General features: G+C 42.4%; 2 protein-coding genes across 5 annotated transcripts; one reads left to right on the plus strand and one right to left on the minus strand.

Annotated features, from left to right (window-relative positions):
* Nucleotides 1–395: 395 nt before the first annotated feature.
* On the plus strand, nucleotides 396–4296 carry LOC127768178 (probable LRR receptor-like serine/threonine-protein kinase IRK). Its single transcript, XM_052293717.1, has 3 exons — nucleotides 396–545; nucleotides 705–2370; nucleotides 2501–4296. The coding sequence occupies exons 2-3, from the start codon at nucleotides 914–916 to the stop codon at nucleotides 3957–3959; spliced, it is 2916 nt and encodes a 971-aa protein (XP_052149677.1). The 5' UTR covers nucleotides 396–545; nucleotides 705–913; the 3' UTR covers nucleotides 3960–4296.
* Nucleotides 4297–13761: 9465 nt separating this feature from the next.
* Nucleotides 13762–25081, minus strand: LOC127766859 (valine--tRNA ligase, mitochondrial 1-like). 4 transcript variants are annotated; one of them, XM_052292021.1, is made up of 23 exons: nucleotides 24833–25081; nucleotides 23876–24046; nucleotides 23729–23767; nucleotides 23138–23185; nucleotides 22872–22931; nucleotides 22584–22753; nucleotides 22412–22484; nucleotides 22196–22261; nucleotides 22034–22117; nucleotides 21413–21490; nucleotides 20368–20451; nucleotides 20181–20260; nucleotides 19966–20023; nucleotides 19567–19869; nucleotides 19258–19428; nucleotides 18658–18851; nucleotides 18130–18532; nucleotides 16788–17033; nucleotides 16220–16720; nucleotides 15867–15964; nucleotides 15650–15749; nucleotides 15239–15384; nucleotides 13762–15027 (listed from the first exon to the last, which is right to left on the minus strand). In XM_052292021.1, exons 2-23 carry the CDS (start codon nucleotides 23882–23884, stop codon nucleotides 15012–15014), a joined length of 3027 nt encoding a protein of 1008 aa, XP_052147981.1. In that variant the 5' UTR covers nucleotides 23885–24046; nucleotides 24833–25081; the 3' UTR covers nucleotides 13762–15011. The 4 variants fall into 4 exon arrangements, with proteins under 4 accessions (XP_052147981.1, XP_052147979.1, XP_052147978.1 ...); XM_052292019.1 differs by having other exon boundaries at nucleotides 13767–15133; nucleotides 23729–23764; XM_052292018.1 differs by having other exon boundaries at nucleotides 13767–15133.
* Between the last annotated feature and the right edge of the window lie 225 nt (nucleotides 25082–25306).

Genomic DNA, 25306 nt, shown 5'->3' on the forward strand with positions numbered 1-25306 from the left:
CTGTACGCGACGCGCCGCAGGCGGAGCAGCGGAGTCGCGGCCGGCCCGGGGGGGTCCACACCTCAAAAGCACCGAGTCCGCGGTCGGGTTGGTTCGACCGACCGGTCCACCACCACGCCTCGAACGCCGAGCGGCTCAACGCCGCGGACTCCGAGGAGGAACCCAACGCTGGCAACGCACCCACGCCCGGTCCATGCAACCGGTTCACCACCGATCGAACCCGTCCTCCCCCCCTCCTCTGTCTGTACGCCGCCGTGCACTCCGCCCATCCATCCAGGCCGTTCGTTCGCGTGATACGCCCGAACATAGCCGTCCGATCGATCTGTCCGTCCGTCCGTCCTGCGTTGCATCATCATCTTTTTTTTTTCTTTTTTTGCTCTTTTACTTTGTCCCCTTGCGCTTTCCTTTTTCTTCCTCGCTCGCCGTTACAACCTTCCACTTCCCACTCCCACTCCGCCCACTCCCCCCGTCTCCCCTCCCCTCTCCCACTGCAATGGCGTTCTCCGGTAAGCCGGCGGCGACGTAGACGGCCGGCGGCGTGCACGGTAAGCCCTGTTTCGGCGAGTGCCTGCTACTGCCACCCAGTGAAAGTCACTGGCTCACTGCTCATTCTTGGAATGCTCCGTTTCTAGTAGTAACTGAATTCTAGCTGGGGGCTCTTAATCTCACTCGCATTTTTGGTTTCTTCTCTTCGATTTGTGCAGCGGGGAAGAAGGTGCCGTTTGAATCTTGGAGGCCAATCTTCTGAAGATTCAGGCGAAGCTCGTCGTCTCCTGGGCGCGTTCTTGCGGCGTTTCTTGGAGCATTTTGGCTCGCCGCCGGCGGCCTTGCGCGTTCCGGCTTCCGAGGCAAGAAGGCCATCCTTTTTTTTTCTTGCTGCTCGTGCGCGTTTCGGCTCTCCGGAGTCGCGGCAATGCGGGCTCTGGTGGTGCTGGTTGGCTTGGCCTGCCTCGCCTTCGTGGCGGAGGCCAAGGGCGGCGGCGCGGCCTCGGCGGCGGCGCTGGACGACGACGTGCTGGGGCTGATCGTGTTCAAGGCCGACGTGGTGGACCCGGAGGGGCGGCTCGCGACGTGGAGCGAGGACGACGAGCGGCCGTGCGCGTGGGCCGGTGTCACCTGCGACCCGCTCACCGGCCGCGTCGCTGGGCTCTCCCTCGCCGGCTACGGCCTCTCCGGCAAGCTCGGCCGCGGCCTCCTCCGCCTCGAGTCGCTCCAGTCCCTCTCGCTCTCCGGCAACAACTTCTCCGGCGACCTCCCCGCCGACCTCGCCCGCCTCCCGGACCTCCAGTCGCTGGACCTCAGCGCCAACGCCTTCTCGGGCGCCATCCCGGACGGCTTCTTCGGCCACTGCCGCAACCTCCGCGACGTCTCCCTGGCCAACAACGCCTTCTCCGGCGACGTCCCGCGCGACGTCGGCGCGTGCGCCACGCTCGCGTCGCTGAACCTGTCCTCCAACCGCCTCGCCGGCGCGCTGCCGAGCGACATCTGGTCACTGAACGCCCTGCGCACGCTGGACCTCTCCGGCAACGCCATCACCGGCGACTTGCCGGTCGGCGTCAGCAGGATGTTCAACCTGCGGTCTCTGAACCTGCGGAGCAACCGCCTCGCAGGCAGCCTCCCCGATGACATTGGGGATTGCCCGCTGCTGAGGTCAGTGGACCTCGGCTCCAACAACATCTCCGGCAACCTGCCGGAGTCGCTGCGGAGGCTCTCCACTTGCACATACCTTGACCTGAGCTCAAACGCGCTCACCGGCAATGTTCCAACTTGGGTTGGAGAAATGGCAAGCTTGGAGACGCTTGATTTGTCCGGGAACAAGTTTTCCGGGGAGATTCCGGGGTCGATTGGCGGGTTGATGTCATTGAAGGAGCTGAGGCTGTCGGGGAATGGGTTCACCGGTGGCTTGCCGGAGTCAATTGGTGGATGCAAGAGCCTAGTGCATGTTGATGTGAGCTGGAATTCCCTGACCGGCACCCTGCCTTCCTGGGTCTTTGCTTCCGGCGTGCAGTGGGTATCGGTGTCGGACAACACCTTGAGTGGAGAGGTGTTTGTACCTGTGAATGCATCTTCGATGGTTCGAGGTGTGGATTTGTCGAGCAATGCGTTTTCAGGAAGGATCCCATCTGAAATCTCCCAGGTGATCACCTTGCAGTCACTGAACATGTCCTGGAACTCGCTGTCTGGGAGTATTCCGCCGAGCATTGTGCAGATGAAGTCACTTGAGGTGCTTGATTTGACTGCGAACAGGCTCAATGGAAGCATTCCAGCTACTGTTGGAGGAGAGTCATTGAGAGAGTTGAGGCTGGCGAAGAACTCCCTTACTGGAGAAATCCCAGCACAGATTGGCAATCTCTCTGCCCTTGCATCACTGTAAGTTTAAGAACCTCTCACTGATTCGATTCAATAGTTCGGCGAGCATTGTATATTGCTCAAACCATTTCTACTTTATATATCGTCTAACACCACACTATCCTGTTTTTGGTGTATTTACTGTTTGCAGGGATCTCTCACACAACAACCTGACAGGCGCAATTCCGGCAACAATAGCCAACATCACCAACCTGCAGACTGTTGATCTTTCTCGGAACAAGCTCACTGGTGGTCTACCAAAGCAGCTCTCTGACCTGCCTCACCTTATACGCTTCAATATTTCACATAATCAGCTCTCTGGGGATCTCCCTCCTGGGAGCTTTTTTGACACTATCCCCCTCTCATCAGTGTCTGACAACCCTGGCCTTTGTGGTGCAAAGCTAAATTCTTCTTGTCCTGGTGTGTTACCAAAGCCAATTGTGCTGAACCCAGACTCTTCTTCGGATCCACTATCACAACCCGAGCCTACACCAAATGGCCTACGTCACAAGAAAACTATACTAAGCATCTCAGCCCTTGTCGCAATTGGTGCTGCTGTTCTCATTACTGTTGGTGTCATAACCATTACAGTTCTCAACCTTCGAGTGCGCACTCCAGGCTCTCATTCTGCTGCTGAGCTAGAACTCTCTGATGGATATCTCAGCCAGTCCCCCACAACTGATGTGAATTCAGGCAAGCTTGTCATGTTTGGAGGCGGTAATCCAGAATTCAGTGCTAGTACCCACGCTCTCCTGAACAAGGACTGTGAGCTTGGTCGTGGTGGGTTTGGCACTGTCTATAAGACTACTCTGCGAGATGGCCAACCTGTCGCCATCAAGAAACTGACTGTGTCTAGCTTGGTTAAATCTCAAGATGAGTTTGAGAGAGAAGTGAAGATGCTAGGCAAGCTACGCCACCGCAACCTTGTTGCGCTCAAGGGATATTATTGGACACCATCACTTCAGCTTCTTATATATGAGTTTGTTTCTGGGGGTAACTTACATAAACAACTGCATGAATCATCCACTGCAAATTGTCTTTCATGGAAAGAGAGGTTTGATATAGTTCTTGGCATTGCAAGAAGCCTGGCCCATCTCCACCGCCATGACATTATCCACTACAATCTGAAGTCAAGCAACATTCTGCTTGATGGATCAGGCGATGCCAAGGTGGGGGACTACGGATTGGCAAAGCTTCTGCCGATGTTGGATCGGTATGTTCTAAGCAGTAAGGTCCAGAGTGCACTTGGTTACATGGCACCAGAGTTTGCGTGCAGGACTGTGAAGATCACTGAAAAGTGTGACGTGTATGGATTTGGAGTTCTTGTCCTTGAGATATTGACAGGGAGGACGCCGGTGCAGTACATGGAAGATGATGTTATTGTGCTTTGCGATGTGGTAAGGGCTGCTTTGGATGAAGGGAAGGTGGAAGAGTGTGTTGATGAGAGGCTCTGCGGAAAATTTCCGCTAGAGGAGGCTGTTCCAATCATGAAACTTGGTCTAGTGTGCACTTCTCAGGTTCCTTCCAATAGGCCAGACATGAGTGAGGTGGTGAACATACTGGAGTTGATCAGATGCCCCCAGGATAGCCCTGAAACTGAATTAGGTTAAGCTCTATCTGATGTGGTTCCCTTTTTTGTTAGTTCTCTTATTCCATTTTAAGATCCTTCTTTGCTTGGCAACTGATAAAATGATGAGACATGAAGGGGATTCTATCTGTTATGCTTAGTACTAGGAGCAAGTGTGAAGTTTCTGGGTAGTATTTTGGTAGCTGAGTTATTATGTAATGCATGAAATAGTTTCATGGCCTGTGGCTGTTGATGTGTTTGACTCTGATCCTCATCAGGATGTTAACTGTTGTGGATCCTCTCACATCAATTATATATGCTGTTTCCAATTCTTGTTTGGTCTATTTGTATGTAAAAATTGATATGCAGTTGAGCTCTCACTCAGTTCCTTGTTCCTTTTTGTAGTGTTTTTTACCTGGATGAAACATAGAACATCTCAGTTAATCACTTGAGCCTTTCTCTTGTCTGACAAGTGCACACTGAAAGGAAAAAAAATGCTTCCATTCCTGCACATTATTTGTGTAATTTGTCTTCTGGTATAGATTTGCCTGCTGGTTTGATAGTAGAGTTTTTTCCATTTTGTTGCGGTTCATTTCTGAACCTATATTATTGCATTTGCATCAATTCACAAGTAGTGTCTCCACAGAAATAAAGTAGTACTGATTACTGAGTTTGGTGTTTGTGTGTTCATCTACCTGACATTGCTTGGAATCATACAGAAAAATCAGAACGGGTTGATACGGATTGACCCCACCCTAATGACTTACTATGCGTGTGTATAAACTATAATGGAAAATGGACTTGTTTACATTGTCCATTTTGTCCCCTTTCTAATGTACTTCTTCCTTGCTGATGTTGCTGCATGAGTATCTTTGTTTTTTAATCTCTTTCCCGAGGAGGGAGGAGACACCCTTGTACTCTAAAATCATGGTGCAGCACCTTGCGCTGAACTAATCAAGAGGTTAGCTGGTAGTCAAAGTTTGTTAGTTCAGTTGAATGAAATCTTGGAAGCCAACGACATTAAACTATGGTAAGTGCAATGCTACACTTACCATAGTACTGATTTACTGATGCTGCAGTATGGGTTGCCATTGTTACGCACAATCATTCTCTTGTGATTTAGAGATTCCAGAGCGATGTGGATATGTTATGATGTACTCAATCGGTCCACAAATATAAATATAAACATTTCTAAGACTTCCATTTAGGAGATTATAAGTAGGAGAAAATTTTGGGTGACCCTTATTAAATAAAGGATGGTGGTAGTGGTTAGAACTAGATGTTAAGTGGGAAATAAATTTGAACGAAAGTTGATTGTTGGGACTCTTAACAATTCTTATATTTGTGAATAAATTTTAAATTCTTGAAATGCTTATACAGACGGGAAAGTATAATGCTATACCTTTTGTGAGCATAGCGTTATTACCGATTTGCCGTGGGGTCTAATCACTAACGACATGGGTTAACATCGCCTAGAGCTGGCATATCACCGCCATCCATGTGCATAAACAAACAACGGAGTACCTGAAAATGCAGGAACAAACCATACAATATGATGATGATTTTGTTGGCACTACACATCTGGAGCCGTCTTCTTGCAGCGTGCGCAACCTTCTTATTTGCAGGGTCCCCCATAAAACTACAACCCCTACTGTATGTGTGTGTTCCATCACCGATCATGGAGTTTTTAACCGGGCACTTGTTTGTGGACTGTGTGCTTTTTTGACTGTCAAATCAACAACAGTCTATAATAATAATACTAATACTATTACTAACTCCCACAGCATCTGCAATCTGTGTAGTTCCAGTATACTAACTGTCTGCTTATTGTCGTGCAAGTTGTCTACGACTCGTATGCCTGTTACTGCTTGGAAGTACATACATTTTCTGTCTCATACATTTAGTCACATTGGCACCCCCAGCTATCTGTTTTAGTCGCTGCTTTGTGTAACCGGGAGCCGGTGAAGAACACATTAAACTTCTACCTCTACTTCAAAATATATCAACCTAAAACCGAATTATACATATTCTAGAATCTGGACAAGGATCAAAAAAATATCTAATTCGGTCATAGTTTGCTATATTTTGAGCTAGATTTATAATATTAAAATGTGTCTAACATGATTCTGGATTGTTATATTTTGTGACGAAAATAGTAGTAGGAGAGCCTCTTTTTTTTTTGTGGCAATTTGGATCTTGATGAGCTGAAGGATTCTGAACTCTGAAACCCAAGATGCTCGTGAGACAGCAAGAGTAGAGCATGTGTCTTCACCCTAGTGGTGTCTTCTCACGCCGACGGCCAGTGGCGGACAGCCATTCAAAAGTGCAGCTCTGGCATGGCGCCACCACACCGAGAGTCACCGAGGAGCTTTTCATCAGTCGAAAACCACATGGCGGGAAGAAGCAGCAGCAGCAGCAGCAGAGAAGAGAGAGCCAAGCCAACAGGCAACAACCAAAAGGCAAGAGGGCATTGCCATTTGCAATTGCAAACACAGCCCCAACACCCTCTTGGAGCGTTCTTTTTGACCGCTCGCGTTTGCAGTTGCAGTGCAGGTAGGACCAGCAAAGTGCACAAGACTCGTCAAGGGAGAATCTTTTCTTGCAATGCATTGCATATTTGCATGGGGCTTGGATTACAGATTACTGCTGCTGGATCTGCAGTCTCTGCACACAATTGCCTCCCCTGATTAAGAGAAAGTGCGAATCCAAAGTGGTGACAGTTCCTTTTTTTTTTTAAAGAGAGTATAAAGTGATAATAGTCCAGGGCTTCAGGGTTCAGGCACCGGCGCTTGCCATGATTGTCAGAAATTAACAAGGTGGTTGTGCCAAAACCAGTTTGTGAAGATCTCCAGCTCTATTGCCATTTCCCCGAATCCCTGGAGCTGTGTCTCCCCGGTCAAATTAATTAACCAATGGTTTAGCTGAACTTGGTGTGCTGACCAACAAAACAAAGCGCCGTGCGCTGGCCGCTGGATCTCTTGGAAGTTGGAACTTTCTTGCGTGAACGCGAAGCTCGGCTGGTCCAATTGTCATGGAGTATCGTCCAGGTCCAGCCCCAGAATTCCAAGCAAACGCATTGTCCTTCTTTGGCCGTTCTCGTTTTACCACTCGAGCAAACACAACCAAGGGTGGGAAAATTACAGGAGAAGGTTGGGGTTTGCGGTTTCGGAAGGTGCAGGGCGTGGTGGTGGACCAGAAGGACGTGTGCTTCATGATTGCAAAGTAGGCGAAAGGAGGAGGGTAGGAGACACCGCTCGGCTGGTGCGCCGCTTTGTAACGAGGTGGAGGAGAGGAAGGGGTTTGTGCTTTGCAGTTGCACTATTGCGGTGCCACTGCCAAAGGGCGGTAGTACACTGTGCCGTATACTACTCGGGGTTGTTGTTTGGAGCATGTTTGAGCAAAGTGCTCCTCATGATCTGCACTCATGTCAATGGTTTGTATACCATATGCTAGGGCTGTGTTTAGATCCAAACTTTGGATCCAAATTTTCAACTTTTTCCATCACATCAAGCTGTCATACACACATAACTTTTCAGTCACATCATACCAATTTCAACCCAAACTTTTAACTTTGGAAGGAATTAAACACAGCCTAGAGTATACAGTTAAAAGCTACTACTCCCTCCGTCTCTTAATTTAAGTGCAACCATGAGTTTTCGCGCTCAATTTTGATCGTTCGTCTTATTTGAAATTATTTATAATTAGTATTTTTATTGTTATGAGATGATAAAACATTAATAGGACTTTACTCGTAACTTATATTTTCAAAAAAATTTAATTTTTTTGAAAATAAGACAGATGATCAAAGTTGGTCGCGAAAAACCATGGTTCCACTTAAAATGGGATGGAGGGAGTATATGTTAGCTACTACTTCCCTTCGCTCTAAAATAACATCATGTTGCTCTCTTATATCCTAAGCTAGGATCATCTTCGAGTAATCATTGGCTCACTGCATTGGAGTTTGTAGAACTAGGAGACTAACACATTGAAAATAGATAAAGTAGGTGGCAAATTGTAGTGGGATTTTAGCTTTTTTTTTTCTTTTTAATTGTTACTAGAAAAAAAACCCATGCGTTGCAACATATGAATGCTATTTTAATCTTATTATTGTTATACGGTTTAACTAGGATGAAATTCACTTTGGAAATTCGCTTGGATTTTTTCTTTTAGAAAATCAGGAACTGCAATTAGGAGTCTAACTTTCATTTCAAGTTAGCAGTTTTTTTAAAGATATTTTCAAAAGCAAACGAATTTAAAATCCGACTCAAACACGGATTTGTATTTCCAAAAGCGAACGAGCTAAAAAAACCAACTCAAATACGGATGACGTACCAAAATACCGACAAAAACATCTTCAATTTTTATAATAGTAGAGATGTGTGGAATGGATGAAAATTAGACTTATCTTGAGACATACTCCCTCCGTCCCATAAAAACGAACCTAGTACCGGATGTGACACATCTTAGTACTACGAATCTGGACATACATCTGTCCAGATTCATCATACTAGAATACGTCACATCCGGTCCTAGATTCGTTTTTTATGGGCCGTCCCAAAAATATAACAACTTTTGTTAGAGTGCGCAGCTTGGCCCACCAACTATAGGCCACCCAGGTTACATTGGGCCTGCTCCACCACAGGTCCAACCGAAGCTATAACTTTAGGTCCTGGGCCTACACAATCTCCCCCAACTTGTTACCTTGACTTCCCACCACGTGACCCATGGAAATTGTTCCGGGTTCAAAACCTTGGGTTCTGATACCACTTGTTACAGTGCGTAGCCGGCCCACCAACCGTGGGCCACCCAGGTCACATTGGTCCTGCTCCACCACAGGCCCAACCAGAGCCACAACTTTAGGTCCTGGGCCTACACAACACAAAAAACTAGTCTAATGGGTGAGAACTGCCCCACCTTTTAAGTTTTGCTCCCCCATCATCAATTACCTATGTGGGACTAAACCAAACAATCTCCCCCGTCACACATTGGGCCTAACAATCTCCCCGTCACATCAACCCATGTGACCCCAAGACTTGTTACCTAGCCTCCGCACCATGTAACCCATGGAAATTGTTCGGGTTTCAAACCTGGGCTCTGATACCACTTGTTATAAAACCAGCCCGATATATATAAGGTGGAGTTTGTTAGAGTTTTGTGTCGAATATATGTACAAAGTCGGTTACAGTTTAGGACTTGGAGTTGTATTAGGTGTAGGACTAGAGTAAGAGTCGGACTCTGTCCTAGGATCTCTCATAAATAGAGGGGCGCGCCTGTTGTAACCGCATGGCGACTTAGCATAGCGAGAGGGAGCGGCTGCTGGCGGCGACCGGCTGTGAGTCGTTGTAACTCTGATACGTTGTAATATGCTGGATCGGGGAGGAGCACGCGTAATCAGTGCCCCGGAGATGTGGCCTCGGCTTAACTCCGTTACCAAATACCGTGCATTGGTGTCGTCTTAATGTTTGGATCTTCTATGGCGTTTTTTTCGCGTTCGGTTTCCGAGGTATATATCGGGCCGGTTTTATAACAACTTTTAACCCTTAGGATTTGTCTTAAAATATAACAACTTATCCACCACATTCTCTTCCCAACCAATCACAACACTCCACCATTCACTTTTTCTATCTACCTCCACTACTCATCCAATCACAACCCTTCACCATTCATTTATACCTATTTTTTTTAAGAGTAAAATGTACCAGCGGTCCTTAAACTTGTCAGGAGGTTTCACTTAGGTCCATGAACTTGCAAAGCGCACATCGAGGTCCCTAAACTTGGTTTATTGTATCATCCTGGTCCAAAGTCGCGTTTGACCGTGGTCTTGCCTACGTGGCACGCCACGTGGACGATGACATGGGATTTTTTTTTATTTTTTCTCCCTTCTCCCTTCTTTTTTCTCTTTCTTCCTTGTCGAAAAGACGAAAATGCCTCGTATACATCATCGTCCATGTCATCGTCTTTTTATAAAAAAGAAAAAATAAGGAAGAAGGGAGAAAAAAATAAAAAAAAATACATGTCATCGTCCACGTAGGCAAGACGTACCACGGTCAAAAGTGGCTTTGGACCTGGATGATACAATAAACCAAGTTTAGAGATCTCGATGTGCGCTTTGCAAGTTCGTGGACCTAAGTAAAACCTTCTGACAAGTTTAAGGACCGCTGATGCATTTTACTCTTTTTTTAATAACCGTATCTAACTCTAAAATTTCTTATATTCTGGGACGGAGGAAGTACTACATATCGAATAAGGAATTAAGAAACAGAGGATGTAGTTTGCGATATCTAACTTGGATCAAGCCGCTACCACCTTTTGTTCATTCATCGGCTTAAGCATTCCATTACAATACACCTCCCTTTTAATGTCTCCCTACTCTCCCTCTCTCAAAGACCACACGACAGTTTACATCACGCGGCCCACTCATGCCCCATGATCATATTAGCTTTCTTCTGCCTTTTCCTTCGGGCCAAGTCCTTCATCCCACGCTCCTCGTTGTCAACAGTGAGTTCTTCTCCAGCTTCATCCGTGCCCCCAACAACCTCTGGTTCTCCTCGTGCTTCATGATATCCCTTCCCTTGAAAATTGGCTTATCCCCGAGCTAGTGTATAATGAGACCACTTAACAATAACTTTGAGATGCAGTACCATTACCTTGCTTGCTAAGAGGCTTGCTTGCTAAGAGGCTCAAGATGCGTGTCCCGTTTAAGGTCAGGGGCTTGTCTAGATTTCTAAGATATTGGCAGCTGAGCCTGCCCCTCACCCTTGAACCCATGTGTAGCTTTCAGTTGATAAGGCTAAATGGCATAAGGGCAAGTACTATGATGCTTCATGAGTTGCCTCTAAAAATACTATGTAGGATTGGATGATGAGATGGAAGTAATAAGTGAGGAAAGAGAAGATGAGCCACCCCTCATGCAAGGGGCAACCTCCACACAAACCCTAATAAAAAGAAGATGAAATTAAGAGAGGATTGGACAAACAAATAAAATAAAATTATTTGAGTTAGTATTAGAGGTGGTGTAGATGTGATATATTGTATATATCACCTCTTATCTTATATGGATAAAATTAGATGTGGCAACCACTCCTACTATAAAACTTGCCCTAATGTTATAGTAACTGCAGTTTATAAGCCACAGCCTGCCCTAGCCACAACCTGAAAGGAACTAGATCGTCTCACGTAGCAAGCGCTACGTCAGAGGGACGTTCGGAGTCGCTAATATTTGACTATGTGGAACAAAACATGAAGGACCAGACCTTGTTCTTTGTCACTAGGTCAGGAATTAGGATGTGACCAAACCCAATATGCTACAACACTTCCCAGTTTTGGCCAAAGATACCGTGTCGAAAGCCCCTAGCAATGTCAATCTTTATCAACAAAGTTAGTTTCTTGGGGAACAGTGGTTTATTGGTTCCCCAAGTGACTTGCATTCATCAGTAGTCTTATTAAGAGAGAATCTATTCTATACCAGTTATTTCGAGTTCAACGATTTACCATTCATATTTTTTATGTAATATATCAACGGTTTTATTAATTGTTCTACAATATGTCATTGGGTTGGGTCTTCTTTTCAACAATACCCAAAATATCATTAGAGACATACAAGATTAACAATTGATTGTCATCAGAAGTTTCAAAAAAATAGAAATTTTTATGTGGCTTGGCTGTGTTCGTTTGTGTGTGTTGGGAGCGTTTCCCTCCTGCATGAAAAACGGAGCAGTTCATTAGCACGTGATTAAAGTATTAGCTAAAATAAACTTGAAAAATATATTAATATGATTCTTTAAAGCAACTTTCCTATAAATTTTCTTTTGCAAAACACACACCGTTCAGCAGTTTGAAAAGCGTGCATGCGAAAAAAATAGGGAGTGGAGTTGGGAACCCAAAGAAACAAACACAACCATGGAAGTTTGTATACAAGTTTCAATTTTTTAGAAAAAAAACATATTTAAATGTGGTATATGAGAGAGAATTTGCTTTTGTAAGAGATAATAGTAAAAAATATCTTATATAGTGTATGAAAGATGATTTATATTAAAAACAACAATAAAAAATATTTTTATATAGCACATAACATATATGTTATATTTTTTACAAATTTCCATGTTGTGTAAGTAGGCCTATAATAGTTTTCATATTTTTTTGAATTTTCTAATAAGATAAATCAATTGTTAACCTTATATGCTCAATGATGTATTGTAGACTAATTGATAAAGTCACCGGTATCTAGACTACTATAAAAAGTACAAGTTCATTAAACACCTATCTTTCCTAACCCTTATATCTATTCATCCAATGGCTTATATCAAAAATCGGATCACCCCTGCAATTAGCGATCTCCTAATCCTCCTCGCGTAACAAGCGGTTAAAAAGAGGATTTAGCGATCGGTTAATAAAGAAAGAAAAAGCGAAATAGCGATCCGTCTCCACCGCCCCTACCCTGCCACCGCTCGCGTCGGGGTCGCCGCCGCTCTGCCCCAACGCCGTAGCCGCCACCGCTCGTAGGCGCCGTGGTTGCCGTCTCCACGCGCATCTCGACGGCCGTGCGAGAGGACAGGGAGCCGGGGTCGCCGTCGGCCGCCGCCGTCTCCACGCGCATCTCTGCCAATCAGCCATGCCTGGGATCCCGTTGCTGTTCAAGATGTCAATGCTACGTACAGCCTTGCTGCTGCTAGGTTTCTAGCTTCTCAAAAATCTTTGATTTACTTTTTATCCAGGTTTGTCGCAATTTCCAGTCATATTATTGTGCATAGATATGTTTTAGCCCAACAATTGTTGTATATGCTTTTACTCCCAGTTTTGCTGGTGGATGACTGTTCAGAGGTTGATTCCGAATGAATAATCGTGGAGAACTCAAATAAACAGACAGAGATTCATAAATATGCTTCAATAATGTGTTCCCCTTCTCTTTTATTGGTTATTTTTAAATATTTTTGCGCTGTTTGCTGTCTTATTTGGACTACACTCGTCTTAGAGTGCTAGATTGTAATAATGGGTTTTAGCTCTCTTGAGCAAATGCCGAGATGTTATATTCCATTAAAAAACAAGAGGAAAGTGCATTGGCGGTCCTTAAACTTGTAGGATTATGTCATATAGGTTCGTAAACTCTCAAAATGCATATCCAAATCGCCACAACCCCTTCAAGATCCTACGTGACGTTGATGTGGCAATGCCACATAGATGTGACGTGTCCTTTTCTTTTTTTTTTCTTCTTTTCCATTTTCTTCTCATTCTTCTATTTTTCCTTTTTTTCTGCATGGGTCATACAGAAAGGAGAAGAAAGGGGGAAAAAGAGAAGAAAAAAAGAAAAAGGAAAATTTTAAATGGGTCCCATTTGCCAGTCAAAATAATGCCATGTCATGTATGTGTGGCATACTACATCAACGTCACGTAGAATCTTGAAGGGGTTGTGACGATTTTGGATCTAGATGACACACTGTGACAAGTTCTGAGATTTGGATATGCATTTTGAGAGTTTAGGGATTTAGATGACATATTCCTACAAGTTTAAGGACCACCCGTACACTTTACTAAAAAAAACAATTTTGAATTTGATACCATATTCTCATTCAACACATTATAAATGTACGTATTTTCTCTCTATTCGTTTGTTGACACATGCTCCCGCAACTTGTTTTTTTTTATGATCTTATGATTTACTCAGTTTATGTGCATTATGCATAGGAGAGCACAATAATATTGTGCTGTAGCATGCAGGATTTTGCAAGGACCATTTGTTTTCACTAATGTGAATTCCATGTGCACGCATAAAGATTCTTCACAAGTAGTATGATACGGTGGAATATAAGTGCTCTTAAGGGTTAAGATCAGACATGATGATATTGACCATGCTAATGGTGCTAAAATCATGCAATTTGTCACGGACTAGCAGTAAACCTTTTTCTATTCATGTCAAACTGTGGCTACTGAAGTTTCATAGAGATTTGAGGGTTTGTTTCGATTTAATATTAGGTCTAACTACTGCAACAGGTCAAACTGAATAAAATGAGTGCCTTAGTTGTCCGGAACTATGAAAGCATGTCTTGGTACTGTAGCTATGCTATGAAATATAAATAAGTTACTTTTGTTATTCGTCGTCTTATCTGGATATACGCTGTTCAGATTTTCTTTGTAATTTTCTCTATTGTTTGGTATTAATACATTCACAGATATTTTTTTATCCATTCCTTCCAGAAAACGAGAGATATAATAGTATAGCACCTTCCAAACACGGTTTAAATGATATTATCCGTCTTTATTTTTTCTTTATATTAGCTGAAATAGTGTGTACTCAATTCTTAGTGTAAAACCATGAATGTTTAACGTGCTTTGCACGTGCACACTAACTAATATTATAGAAAGCAACAATGTCGATGGCTAATCGTTGAACTCAAACAAATTTGGTGGTATAAAATAGATTCACTCTTTTATTAATTCCATCGTTCAATATATTTTCATAATATATTTGTTTTGTATTAATAATATTATCATATTCTTTTTATAAACGTAGTTAAACTTGATGAGTTTTAACTTAGGATAAACACAAAATAACTTATAATATGATGAAACAAAGGGAGTAGCAAATAGCGGTGTGGTAGCAGATCGCCATCAACATTATGGCTAGTGGTCAATAGATTCCAATAGCAAAATAATAATAAAAGAAACACTCAAAATATAAGAGCATGTACGATAGCAGACCATTAGCCAACTACAAACATATTTTAATGAGATAAAAGATGAGAGAGAAGAATATCAGGCTATAAATCTGCAGCCAGCTGCAGCACGGATTCCAAGACGCGGTGTGTGTATGACAGGTGGGACCATATATTAATAGTATAGTAAGCAACTATTGTATGAATTAGCTATTAGATTGACTATAAATGAATTAGAGCTAGTATTGAGCTCTACTATTAAACTTGCTCTAAGTAAACAGTGTATATATCAACAATTTATGTGATAAATTTACCTTTTGAAATTATAAATTATAGAGTAGTGCTTAATTTACTCCAAAATTATCATTAACACCGCTATTTACTACCATGATCATCAGAGAGTCAAATATTATCGGTTTTGGCATCTAGTTTCTTCTCAGCTTCACTTACGACCTCCAGTTCCTGCAACAAAGCAATGTGCTTTCTCATATCCCCTTCCTGGACACTTTGAGGTGCCTTCTCGCGATAACCAGAAGCATCCATCATGTGTGTCACAGCATGGTGTAGCCTGCATTGTATGATGAGAGACCATGCTACCGATGCTTGGGAATAACAGAGAAATATGTCCAGATTACCACAAAATTTAAGGACGAGAAAAGATAAGCACACTTACTTTTGGATTCCATCTCTTTTCTTCCTTAGCTTTTCACGCTCAGCCTCTGCATTTATGGCTCCTTGAAGCTTAAGGTACACCGACAAATCTTTGTTAACAATAGCGATTGCACAATCAGCTGGAGTTTCGTCATTCTCTGTCAGGATCTGAATAATTCCCTTCACCTTAGCTTGATTTTCAAGAACATTGTAACTAATAAACATATAAATGTGAAAATCTTAAGGAAACAAAGAGGAAATATTGTTTGGCAGGAGTCAATCGTTATAAAGTGTTTTTTGAGGCAATCAAGCTCCATTAAGTTTGGACATAAATGTCCATCCACAACGGAGAAACTAAATGCAGACCGTGCAAGAAAAAACCATTAAGAATGTAAAAAAAATGTAAACAGGCATACAGAAATGTAGACAGAACCTTAAGAAATGATACGGAAGAAAGACACACAATTAGAGATTGATGGCATTGAATAGTGGCAGTGACATCTTGGCTTCGGCAGAGTGCAAAAGCAGGACGTCTGTTCAGAGCAAAAGGATAAACAATAAGATATTGCATTTCGCAAAGACAGCTTTGTTAACAAGGCCAATAATGCAGGCAAATACCAAACAAAGAAACCAGATAACCATACACACACCTTTCTTTTCTTTCTGTTCGTGTCTTCAAAGACCTTATTTTGTTCACGGTGTCTAAGACAATGTCCATTTCATTTTCAAGATTGTCATTAGTCCATTCCTGTCATAAAGAACAACATTTTTCCATGAGTTAAGAAGTTCTCAAAGACTAAGCACCTATTTGGGGGAGCTTCTGGCAGCTGCAGTCCAAGAATCTCTAGCTCCCCCAAATAGTTCAAAATCCAGAGGCTAGGTAACCCAGCTTTTCTAGATTCTCACTTGCTGGCTACTCACCAGCTTCATCTTAGAATCTCTAGCTCCCTAAACAGAGCCTAATTTCTCTAAATAACACTCCTATTTAGGAAACAGGTATTACCTCAACGAGAGATGGATATTCCGAAATCATAATTGAATCTTGCCTACAAGAATATTTGGGTTGTGGAAGATGCTGCCATAGCTCTTCTGTTATGTAAGGCATGAATGGGTGGAGCAAGCGCAAACCAGTCTCCAGGCAAACCCATAGAGTATCTCTGGAGGCGACTCTTGCAGATTCAAACTCTTGAGGTTCGTTGAAGAAGTAAGGTTTTATAGCTTCTATAAATACATCACATAGCTGGTATTGCCACCAAGAGTATATAGCAGATGTTGCATCAGAGAATTTGTATGCTTCTAAAGAGGTAACAGTTTTGCCGGTAGCCTTGTTTAGTGCTGAGAGTATCCACTTGCAGATTGGTGGCATGATAGACACGTCGACAGTTGCAGGTGGACTGTAGTGAACACCAAGCTTGCCCATGGCAAAACGGATGGCATTCCACAATTTATTGCACCATTGTCGGTATCCAACCACTCTCTTGATATCAAGATTTATCCTGTCAGACTGAAAAAAGGAGATAAAACCTGAACTGCTAGTGAAGCAAAACTCAAATGAAAATGTGATTACAAACCTGAGAAGTGTAAGAAATCAGTGCAAAGCGGAGGGCATCAGTACCACATTCAGCAATTCCATCAGGATAATCTGTCAGCTTCCGTTCAAGGTTTAATTCATCTGGATCCAGATTACCTTCTTCCAGACGTTTTACAAGACCCTCGAGTGTCATGCCATTTATCACCTCAAGAGGATCAATGACATTACCAAGTGACTTGCACATTTTTCGGCCATGTGTGTCGCATACAATAGGATGCAAATAAACCTAAGAAAAAAGCAGTCATTAGTTACAGCGCAGCAGATAATTAACTGCCTTACCTGGTGTCAGTTAATATCTATCAGTCCCTTACGATATGGTTACGATATTACCAAGATACAGAGTTCATTCAGAAGGAAACCAGTATTTATCTGATTTCACCGTGCAGCCCCTGATCTCTCACTGATCTCTTGGGTGTTTAATACACACGCACAAACTCTTTTTACTAGCTCTCTAGTGTGAACACAACTAATGAAACGTTGGTAGCTGATCTATAGTGGGTGATGGCCACAGTACTATATATTCTGGATCAATAAATGGCTACATGGGACGTCAGTAGCTGACCTTGTCTGTAATTTGCGGGCCTTAGTCACCAAATGCTAACGGAAACAAAGTATGGTTCAGCAACCTCTTCATGAACATTGCGGGGTTCAGGACATCAAGGGATCTCTCTATGCATCCTTACGCTGGTTCAATAACAGCTTTGGGAAATCCTGCAACTGGAGACACAGGATGAACACGTTTTGATCCACTCGACATCTAGTCATACTATGCTAAACTGGCCTACAGCTTGCTTCTGTTGGTAGCATCAGTTTTCAGCATTGGTGTTGTCATCGGAAGCGGTGGGTCATTGGATGGTAGATAGACTTGCACGATGCCTTGGTCACTTGTGTGATCAGGAGGGTCTCTTGCGTATTTGCTCGTCAGGTATGGGTATAGCTTGAGGTGCTACCCCTGCCAGGGTGCATCATCTATTCATCTCCCACCAACTCGAACCAGTGGGTCCTTCATGGAATGGTGGCAGCATGCAAGCAGCGTTCAACAGTCACACGAAAGGACTCGATCATCCTGGACGCAAGGTGTATTTGGAAACACCAGAACACACGCGCCTTTGATGGTGATTCAAGGATGGTTCAATTAATCTATTCTTATAGATTTTATTGTTCAGCAAAGTAAAGCAAAATTTAACCATCTTAAGGGGATATAGAAGGCAATGATAGGCTCCAAACAAGAACAACCAACATGAATGAAATGCATATTAAAGACCACTACAATCGTAAGATATAATTCTAAATTGGCATTGAATGGGGGATTTGTGCTATACCTTCTGAAACGGCACATCACCACCAAGTTGTGTTCCCATCATCACCATCCGTGCTACCCAACAGAAGAGAATATCAAGTCCAGTTTCTAGAACTGAAGTAGGGTAGAAAGAACGGAGGTCAGCAGTATCATCTGGCCAACCAAGTACTGCTAAGGGGAAGAGAGCAGATGAAAACCATGTGTCTAGCACATCAGGATCCTGATTTAGGATGAATTTCTTTCCTGGATAACTTTTCTGTGCCTCAACGCTTGCAGCACTTTCACTTTTGGCGACTATCCAGCGGTCATTGTCAGAACCTAGAGTTTTCTCCTGGTCATCTTCTAGTGTCACATACCATGCAGGTACACGGTGTCCCCACCAATGTTGCCTTGAAACACACCAATCACGTATATTTTCAAGCCATCTGCAATGACACAAGCAATTATTCTATCATTTGTTTTCTGTTTATTTCATTGATTTGACAAATGACATGATTTTTTAAAAGATGTGACAAATATATAACAAGTATGTAAAAGTGGATAAATGTACCTATACCAGTCTTGTTCGTACTGCGGGGGAATGATCTCAATCCTCTTAGACCTTACAGCATCAAGGGCTACCTTGGCCATGGTGTTACAATTAACAAACCACTGCGGGGATTTTATCATAGGCTCCACTATGTCGTTAGTTCTTGAACAAATGCCCAAACTCGTTTCGGTATTCTTTGCACCCTTGTACAAGCCCTTAATTAGCATAATCAAACATCGTCAGAAGTACAGAACTATTTAGAACGAACTTTATGAAACAAAAAGAAGGCAAAGACTCCCTACCCACCAAGCACACAGGAAAAACAAAACATTTTAAGGGTAAAGTTTTATCACTAGCTTCCACAGATATGCAGGATGCCACTAAAACATGAGATTCTCTTAATACCCTAATTATGAATGCCCATTACACAATCCCAAAGGAATGACATGATGCAAGTTATAGTTTTAATAGAGCTCTGTTAAAGTTTTGCATGCCATGTTGTACATTATAATGCATATCTTTGCCTATCTTTTAGAGATTCTGATGCCATAGAAATTTTCTGAAAGTATTTTCCCTCAAAAAAAATTTTCTGAAAGTATGATTAAACAAATCCATTAATACCTTTGCCTTCAGTGCTTCAATAATGCAAATTCGAGCAGTGAATCTTGGCATTCCTTCAAATTGTGCACCCCCATTGCTGTTTATTTTCCCATCATCTGTCAAGATATTAATGAACTGAAGGTTATTCCGTCTTCCAACCTCAAAGTCATTTGGGTCATGTGCAGGTGCAATCTGCATAAAAGACCAGCAGACAACAAAATAAGTCAAGTGGAGATAGCGAGTGAGCAAGATCCAACTATGTGAAACAAGAGATAGAAACAAATAGCACTAGGCAGAAATAAACAAGTAAAACAAGGCACTAGCTCCTACCTTGACAGCCCCAGTACCGAAACTGGGATCAACTATCTCAGCATCACAGATTATTTTGAGTTTTCGGCCATTGAAGGGGTGGACTGCATACCGTCCATGCAGATGCATATACCTTTTATCCTCAGGATGAACAGCTATTGCTGTATCACCAAGCATTGTTTCAATTCGAGTTGTTGCAACAACAATCTCACCTAGCCCTTCTTCAAGAGGATAGGCAAAAGATATCAACACACCAAATTGTACAGGAGTAGCATAACCAGGGATCTTTAACATTGTTTCTTCTTTAAGATCAATATGATCAACCTGAAAAAACAGCATTTTCCAATGAAGAAAGACATCTTAGTCATGTATGCGTAGATTTAATTCGTTTATAATAAACAAAAAAAATGTTCCACAGACCTCTATCTCAGAAATTGAAGTCAGAAGTGTGCAGTCCCAATTCACAAGGCGGTTATCTCTGAAAAGGAACAAATCATCCGCAACATGTGAAAAATTAGCTGGCAACTGAAAAACAAGAATGTACAAATAAAAAGGTTTATCATAGCAACATCAATAGGTGAAAATTTTCCATGTTAACACTCAAAAGTCAAAACACAAAGGGTGAGGTAACTTACCTATATATCAGGCCTTCCTTGTGTAACCTTACAAAAGCTTCAGTTACAGCATTTGACCTTTGCTCATCCATTGTAAAAGCCTGATGCCAGGTTGAGATTAGGTTACTAGAGAGTTCGAATTGCAAAACTATGCATGGTTCAATAGCAAGTAATGTTTTTCCGTAACTGAAAGAAATGGAAATACTACCTCACGAGACCAATCAAGTGAGGCCCCAAGGCGGTGCAATTGATTCAATATAGTACCACCATACCGCTCTTTCCATTTGAGAACCTTTCCAACAGATTGAAGAGAAAACGGAATAAGAAAATGTCAAAAAGGAAATGGTACTGGTGAGGGACATCAAATGATTATTCATAAACTAAAAAGAACTACAGGTGAATCTGGATTTTTGCTATTAAGAACAAGAAGTCAATTTGAGCTGCATCATAGGTGATTTGCATTACTCATAGGTGATTGTACCTACGCGGTCAAGCTCCTAACCTGTTCATTGCATTAATGTGCCAAATTTCTCTATTTAACATTGCATTACTCTAACCTGTTGAAATAAGTACAATCACCTATGAAGGCCTAGGTACAAGAAGTTCTATTGATAAGGTTGCTATTAAAAGCATTGCCTACAAGTTTACTCTTAAGTGTCATTGAGTAATAGAAGAGTTCTTATGAGTAATATCTTAGTTGTCATTTTGGCTGTCATCTTAGTTGTATGTGTATTGTGTAAGACCTTGGAGCCTATAAATAGAGGCATTGCCCTCTAGTTTTGTAGTTCACATGTATTCACAACCCTATCAACAGAACTCGATGTTCCTATTTCAGATCTTGGATTAGATCTCTTTCTTGAGTTTTAACTTAAGCTCTATTATCTGTGGGATTCAGATTGCCCTTACGGCATTATCGACTAGCACATTGAATCTGTTCCTTGAACACATTGTGTTACATCTACCTATCAGCACATCAGAGTGGTTGCTCCAATATAGTATGCTGCATCACATCAGGTAAAAGAAAACTCAACCCTGGGGGGAGACCATCAGGGCTTTGTTCTAAGAAGGTGCCACACTTCAAACCTCGGTCAGGTGGGAGTTCGAACGACTCCCAGAGTTCAACGCTCTAACCAGTGCACAGAGAGAAGATTGGCGGCATGGAATTAATCAGACAAAGCAGACAACACTGCCATGGGCAAGAATAAACCATTGGGTGACAAACATAATCATGTCTTACAGAAAAAAGTGCTTACTTCACAAACAAAATTGTCAGGCCCTATGTCATGCCTTGTCAGATTCCTTTCACGCATAAGCTTTTTTTCTACTACAACCTGATGTGCAACAGAAAATAAGTCAAAACAAAGCCCACTATTAAGGAAGTACATAAAATTGAAGTAGTCAATTGTCCACCAGTGCAAAGTTCAAAGAAAACAAAACTTTGAACTACAGATGCCAAATTAAATTTATAAAAAATATGAGTTAAATAAAAAAAGAATTATAAAGGGTACAGAGGCAACAAAAGAAGGTGCAATTTGTAAAGTAAAAAAAAGTTGACCGTGTATTCGGCGAATGAGCAATTGCTAATTCTAAAGGTAAAGAAATTAATAGAGTGATTCCAAACATAATTATGAAAGTTCTGCTAAAATTACAGAAGTGCTTTTATTAACATTGCATAAATACCCTTGTTGAAAGCTATCTTTCAATGGCTGCACATGACAACTACACTGCAATTACTGATTTCTACATGTCCATCCCATAAGTTGAATGGCAGAATGTGCTACCAAGATACATCAGCTAATAAACTCTACCATCTATAGTTTTATGTTTCATAAGATGAACTCCAGCAGATCGCAAACCGATTGCTAAATGCAGACCTGTGTAGCAATGCCAGCATGGTCCACTCCAGGGACCCATAGAGCATTATAACCTGACATCCTCCGCCATCGTATCATCGCATCCTGCATTGCTCAAAATCATTATCTAGTAAATACAGTTAAAATGTCATAGACATTTCTACAAGCATTAAAAAATACTACCTCTATAGCCACTGTAAGAGCATGGCCTATGTGAAGAGCTCCAGTCACATTTGGAGGTGGCATAACCTGAAAAGAAATAACTTAACTCTTTGCTGGAAGCTAATCAGCATTTGTGTGAACAATTTGACAATATAAAACGGTGATTTCATATTATGCAGTTTGCTAAATAAGCTTGTAGCATATCTTGCACAATCTTCATGAGCATGAAACACTTACTATAACAAATGGTGGCTTTGTGCTTGCAGAATCTGCCCTAAAATATCCTGATGATTCCCACCAGGCATACCATCTGCATCATGAAAATACAAACAAAGGAAGACATGCAGTTCAGCACAAATTTCCAATGCCATAAAACCAATAAATTTAAACTACCAATTTGGCATCATACGATTTCTCAACCGTGCTTGGGCAATACTGATTGGCCATTTGAGGTGCAAGCAGTTTCTTCTGCCCATTAGGAGTGTCTTGATCAATAAAATCTTCAGGATTTTCATCCTCCACAGCTTTTCCCCTATGTTTCTTCTCAACCTTCTTGAGTACATCTAAAGCTGGCTGTGCCTACAGAAACCAAAGCAGTGTGACGAAATAAGTAAAGTCATCTCCAGCAACCATTTCGTTTCATACAAATCTGGATCAACTGTACATTCGCATACAAATTAAAGAATTATATTTGAACCTGAAGCATAGCTGCCTCCTTTTGTTTTGCTTTAAGTCTTTTCTCTTCTTTCTCTTTAGCCTGCAAGCATAACACTTAACCCCATATGGCTATTCATGCACACAGTATTAACAAACAAATTAATAATTCAACAAATTTAAAACAACTGTTCAGTAAGATTTCAATTACCCATTAAGGCATTAGGTTACAGATTAGCCACTCAGGCCAAAACAAAAAAAAAAAACAAAGTTTTGAGAGCAAACCCTAGATGGAAATTTAATTGATACCTTCTGATTTTTCCTCAGTTTCCGTTCTAACGTTTTCTCATCAAGTTGCTGCATGCATCCACAAAGAAGAGAAGTGAATAGAATGGGCTGTGGAGTTAAAACTCTAAAACAAAACACAGTTAGTTTGTACGATGCATCAAGTACCTCCTTGAAATTTTCTCTCTCTCGCTCTCTTTTTTTTTGGTGTGTGTATCTGTGTGCTGGGGTGGGGGAAGCCTCAGGCTACCAAATGTATTTCCTATGTCTATGCTCTCTCTCTCTCTCTCTCTCTTGGTGTGTGTAAGAGTGTATCTGTGTGCTGGGGTGGGGGAAGCCTCACACTACCAAATGTATAAATGTTCCTATGTCTATGGCCAGTGCATTTCACTGGTGCTACTAAAATATATGATGCTTGATATGCATCGCCAATGCTCTAAATAAACGGCTGATTCAGTTCCATGAATTCATGGATTCATGAAACACGAACGAGACATAGTAATCATGGACTAGAGGTTGTAGCACAAGTGCAATTCGATTATAAATGACTATGCATAAGCTTATCATCAAAGCGAACATGAGGTAAGGTAAGGTTAGGTTAGGGACTATACAAACCTTCTCCGGAGCCTTCTCCGGACCATGCACCTCGGGCTGCTGCAGAAGAACACATCCAAATTAGTATCACTAAAGCAGAGAGAGATAGAGAAGAAATCCCCACAAACAGAAGCATAGGATCAGACTGCCTGATCCATGTTAACCTACCTTTTCCATGCTTAAGGGCCTGTTTGTTTGGGCTAAAGCTTCTCCAAAAGCCGCTTCTTGCTTTTGGTATGTAAGTCTGTAAAAGTTGTGTCTGTTTCGCAGCCCTGCTTTGCGCCAATTGATGTGTGCAATGTCTGTAATGCCCCTGGCTTGGAGTGAACCTATTTGTTTCTGTAAAATGTTTTAATAGTTTTTAATACCTGGAGGGGAATTGACATATAAGGTGCATGCACATTTAACTAACATTGTTTTTTCCCACAACGAGCACACCCAAATTTCATTACCAGGAAAGCAATGATATTGCAATGTTTGTCGCACAACAGCATTCTCGACGAGTTTAACAACCTACAGCATTTAACCTTGATTGCAACAGAGCGCATAGGGCTCAATTACAGCCAGGGCCAAGAAACCTAAACTGCTCAAACCTCTCAGTAAAAAGCCTCTCTTGACACCAACATCTAAAAATTTAACTAGCATTGTTGGAACTTGTAGTTGATCATCCATAGATTACATTTTTTTCAAAAAAAAAAATGTGAATGTGGTGTGATCACTCCCTTGATTGCAAAAAGTACATCAAGACTACTGTCATGGTCATAAATATCAGCATTGGAGAGTATGTCACTACTGCTACTACAAGTATCAAAAAAGGTAATTTACCTATACAGCACGCGGTATTACTAACAAGCATAGTAGGCATAGCTTCATCTGGCCATCACAATCAGTAAAATGTGGAGAATCAGTTCGTGAAAGCACACGAATTGTCTCAGACAGGCATGAGGTACTTGCAGATCAAATTGGAGATACGAGGAACAAGCATGCATGAGGAAAATATTCACATAAACTCCAGCGTGCTTCTCTTATTTTGGGTACCCAGTAATTGTTCATATGGTCATATCAAATTGGAGACTTGCATATCAAAAAAACAAGGCCATCCAGTTCATCTGTTCATGTACTCACATTCGATAAGTGGATCTGGTACAGGGACACCCAATGTATGTCGCGGTACTCTGGCTGTGTGCTCGGAGCCGGAGGGGGGCCTCGGATTCGTCCGCCTGGGGAGAGGAGCTCCGGGGTCGCCTGCCGCGGAGAGAGACTCGGCGAGTTGGCTGTTCGCTCCGCCAACGGCCACCGCGGCCGTCGACTAGAGACGACGGCGAGAGCGGCCAGACAAAGGGCCGCGAGTTAGGGTTCTTTTGTTTTTTTTCTCTCACGAAAGGGATTGGGCCGGTCGGTGGACGAGGTGTTCCTTCCTTTATTCGATGGTTGGAAACGTATTGGAGTTGGCCACGAGTCCACGAAAATTTGCTGGCCCAGCTAGCCGCTGCAGCATCTGGGCCGGTTCGGCCCATGGAGCAGGTTTCGTTCTCTCCCTCTTTTCCTTTTCTTTTTCGGAAAAAGTACACCCAAGGTCCCTCAACTTGTCATCGAGAT

Source organism: Oryza glaberrima, chromosome 3 (assembly GCF_000147395.1).
Source record: "Oryza glaberrima chromosome 3, OglaRS2, whole genome shotgun sequence".
NCBI lineage: Eukaryota > Viridiplantae > Streptophyta > Magnoliopsida > Poales > Poaceae > Oryza > Oryza glaberrima.

Bases quoted from the DNA above. Each gene is read 5' to 3' on its own strand.
- LOC127768178 (XM_052293717.1), top strand. From the start codon at position 914: ATGCGGGCTCTGGTGGTGCTGGTTGGCTTGGCCTGCCTCGCCTTCGTG. The intron at 2,371-2,500 runs GTAAGTTTAAGA...TACTGTTTGCAG, and splicing joins CTCTCTGCCCTTGCATCACT to GGATCTCTCACACAACAACC.
- LOC127766859 (XM_052292018.1), bottom strand. The intron at 22,485-22,583 runs GTATGATGCCAA...TTCATGATGCAG, and splicing joins CCAAGCACGGTTGAGAAATC to ATGGTATGCCTGGTGGGAAT. The intron at 20,261-20,367 runs GTAGTATTTCCA...ACCTGGCATCAG, and splicing joins CACTTGATTGGTCTCGTGAG to GCTTTTACAATGGATGAGCA.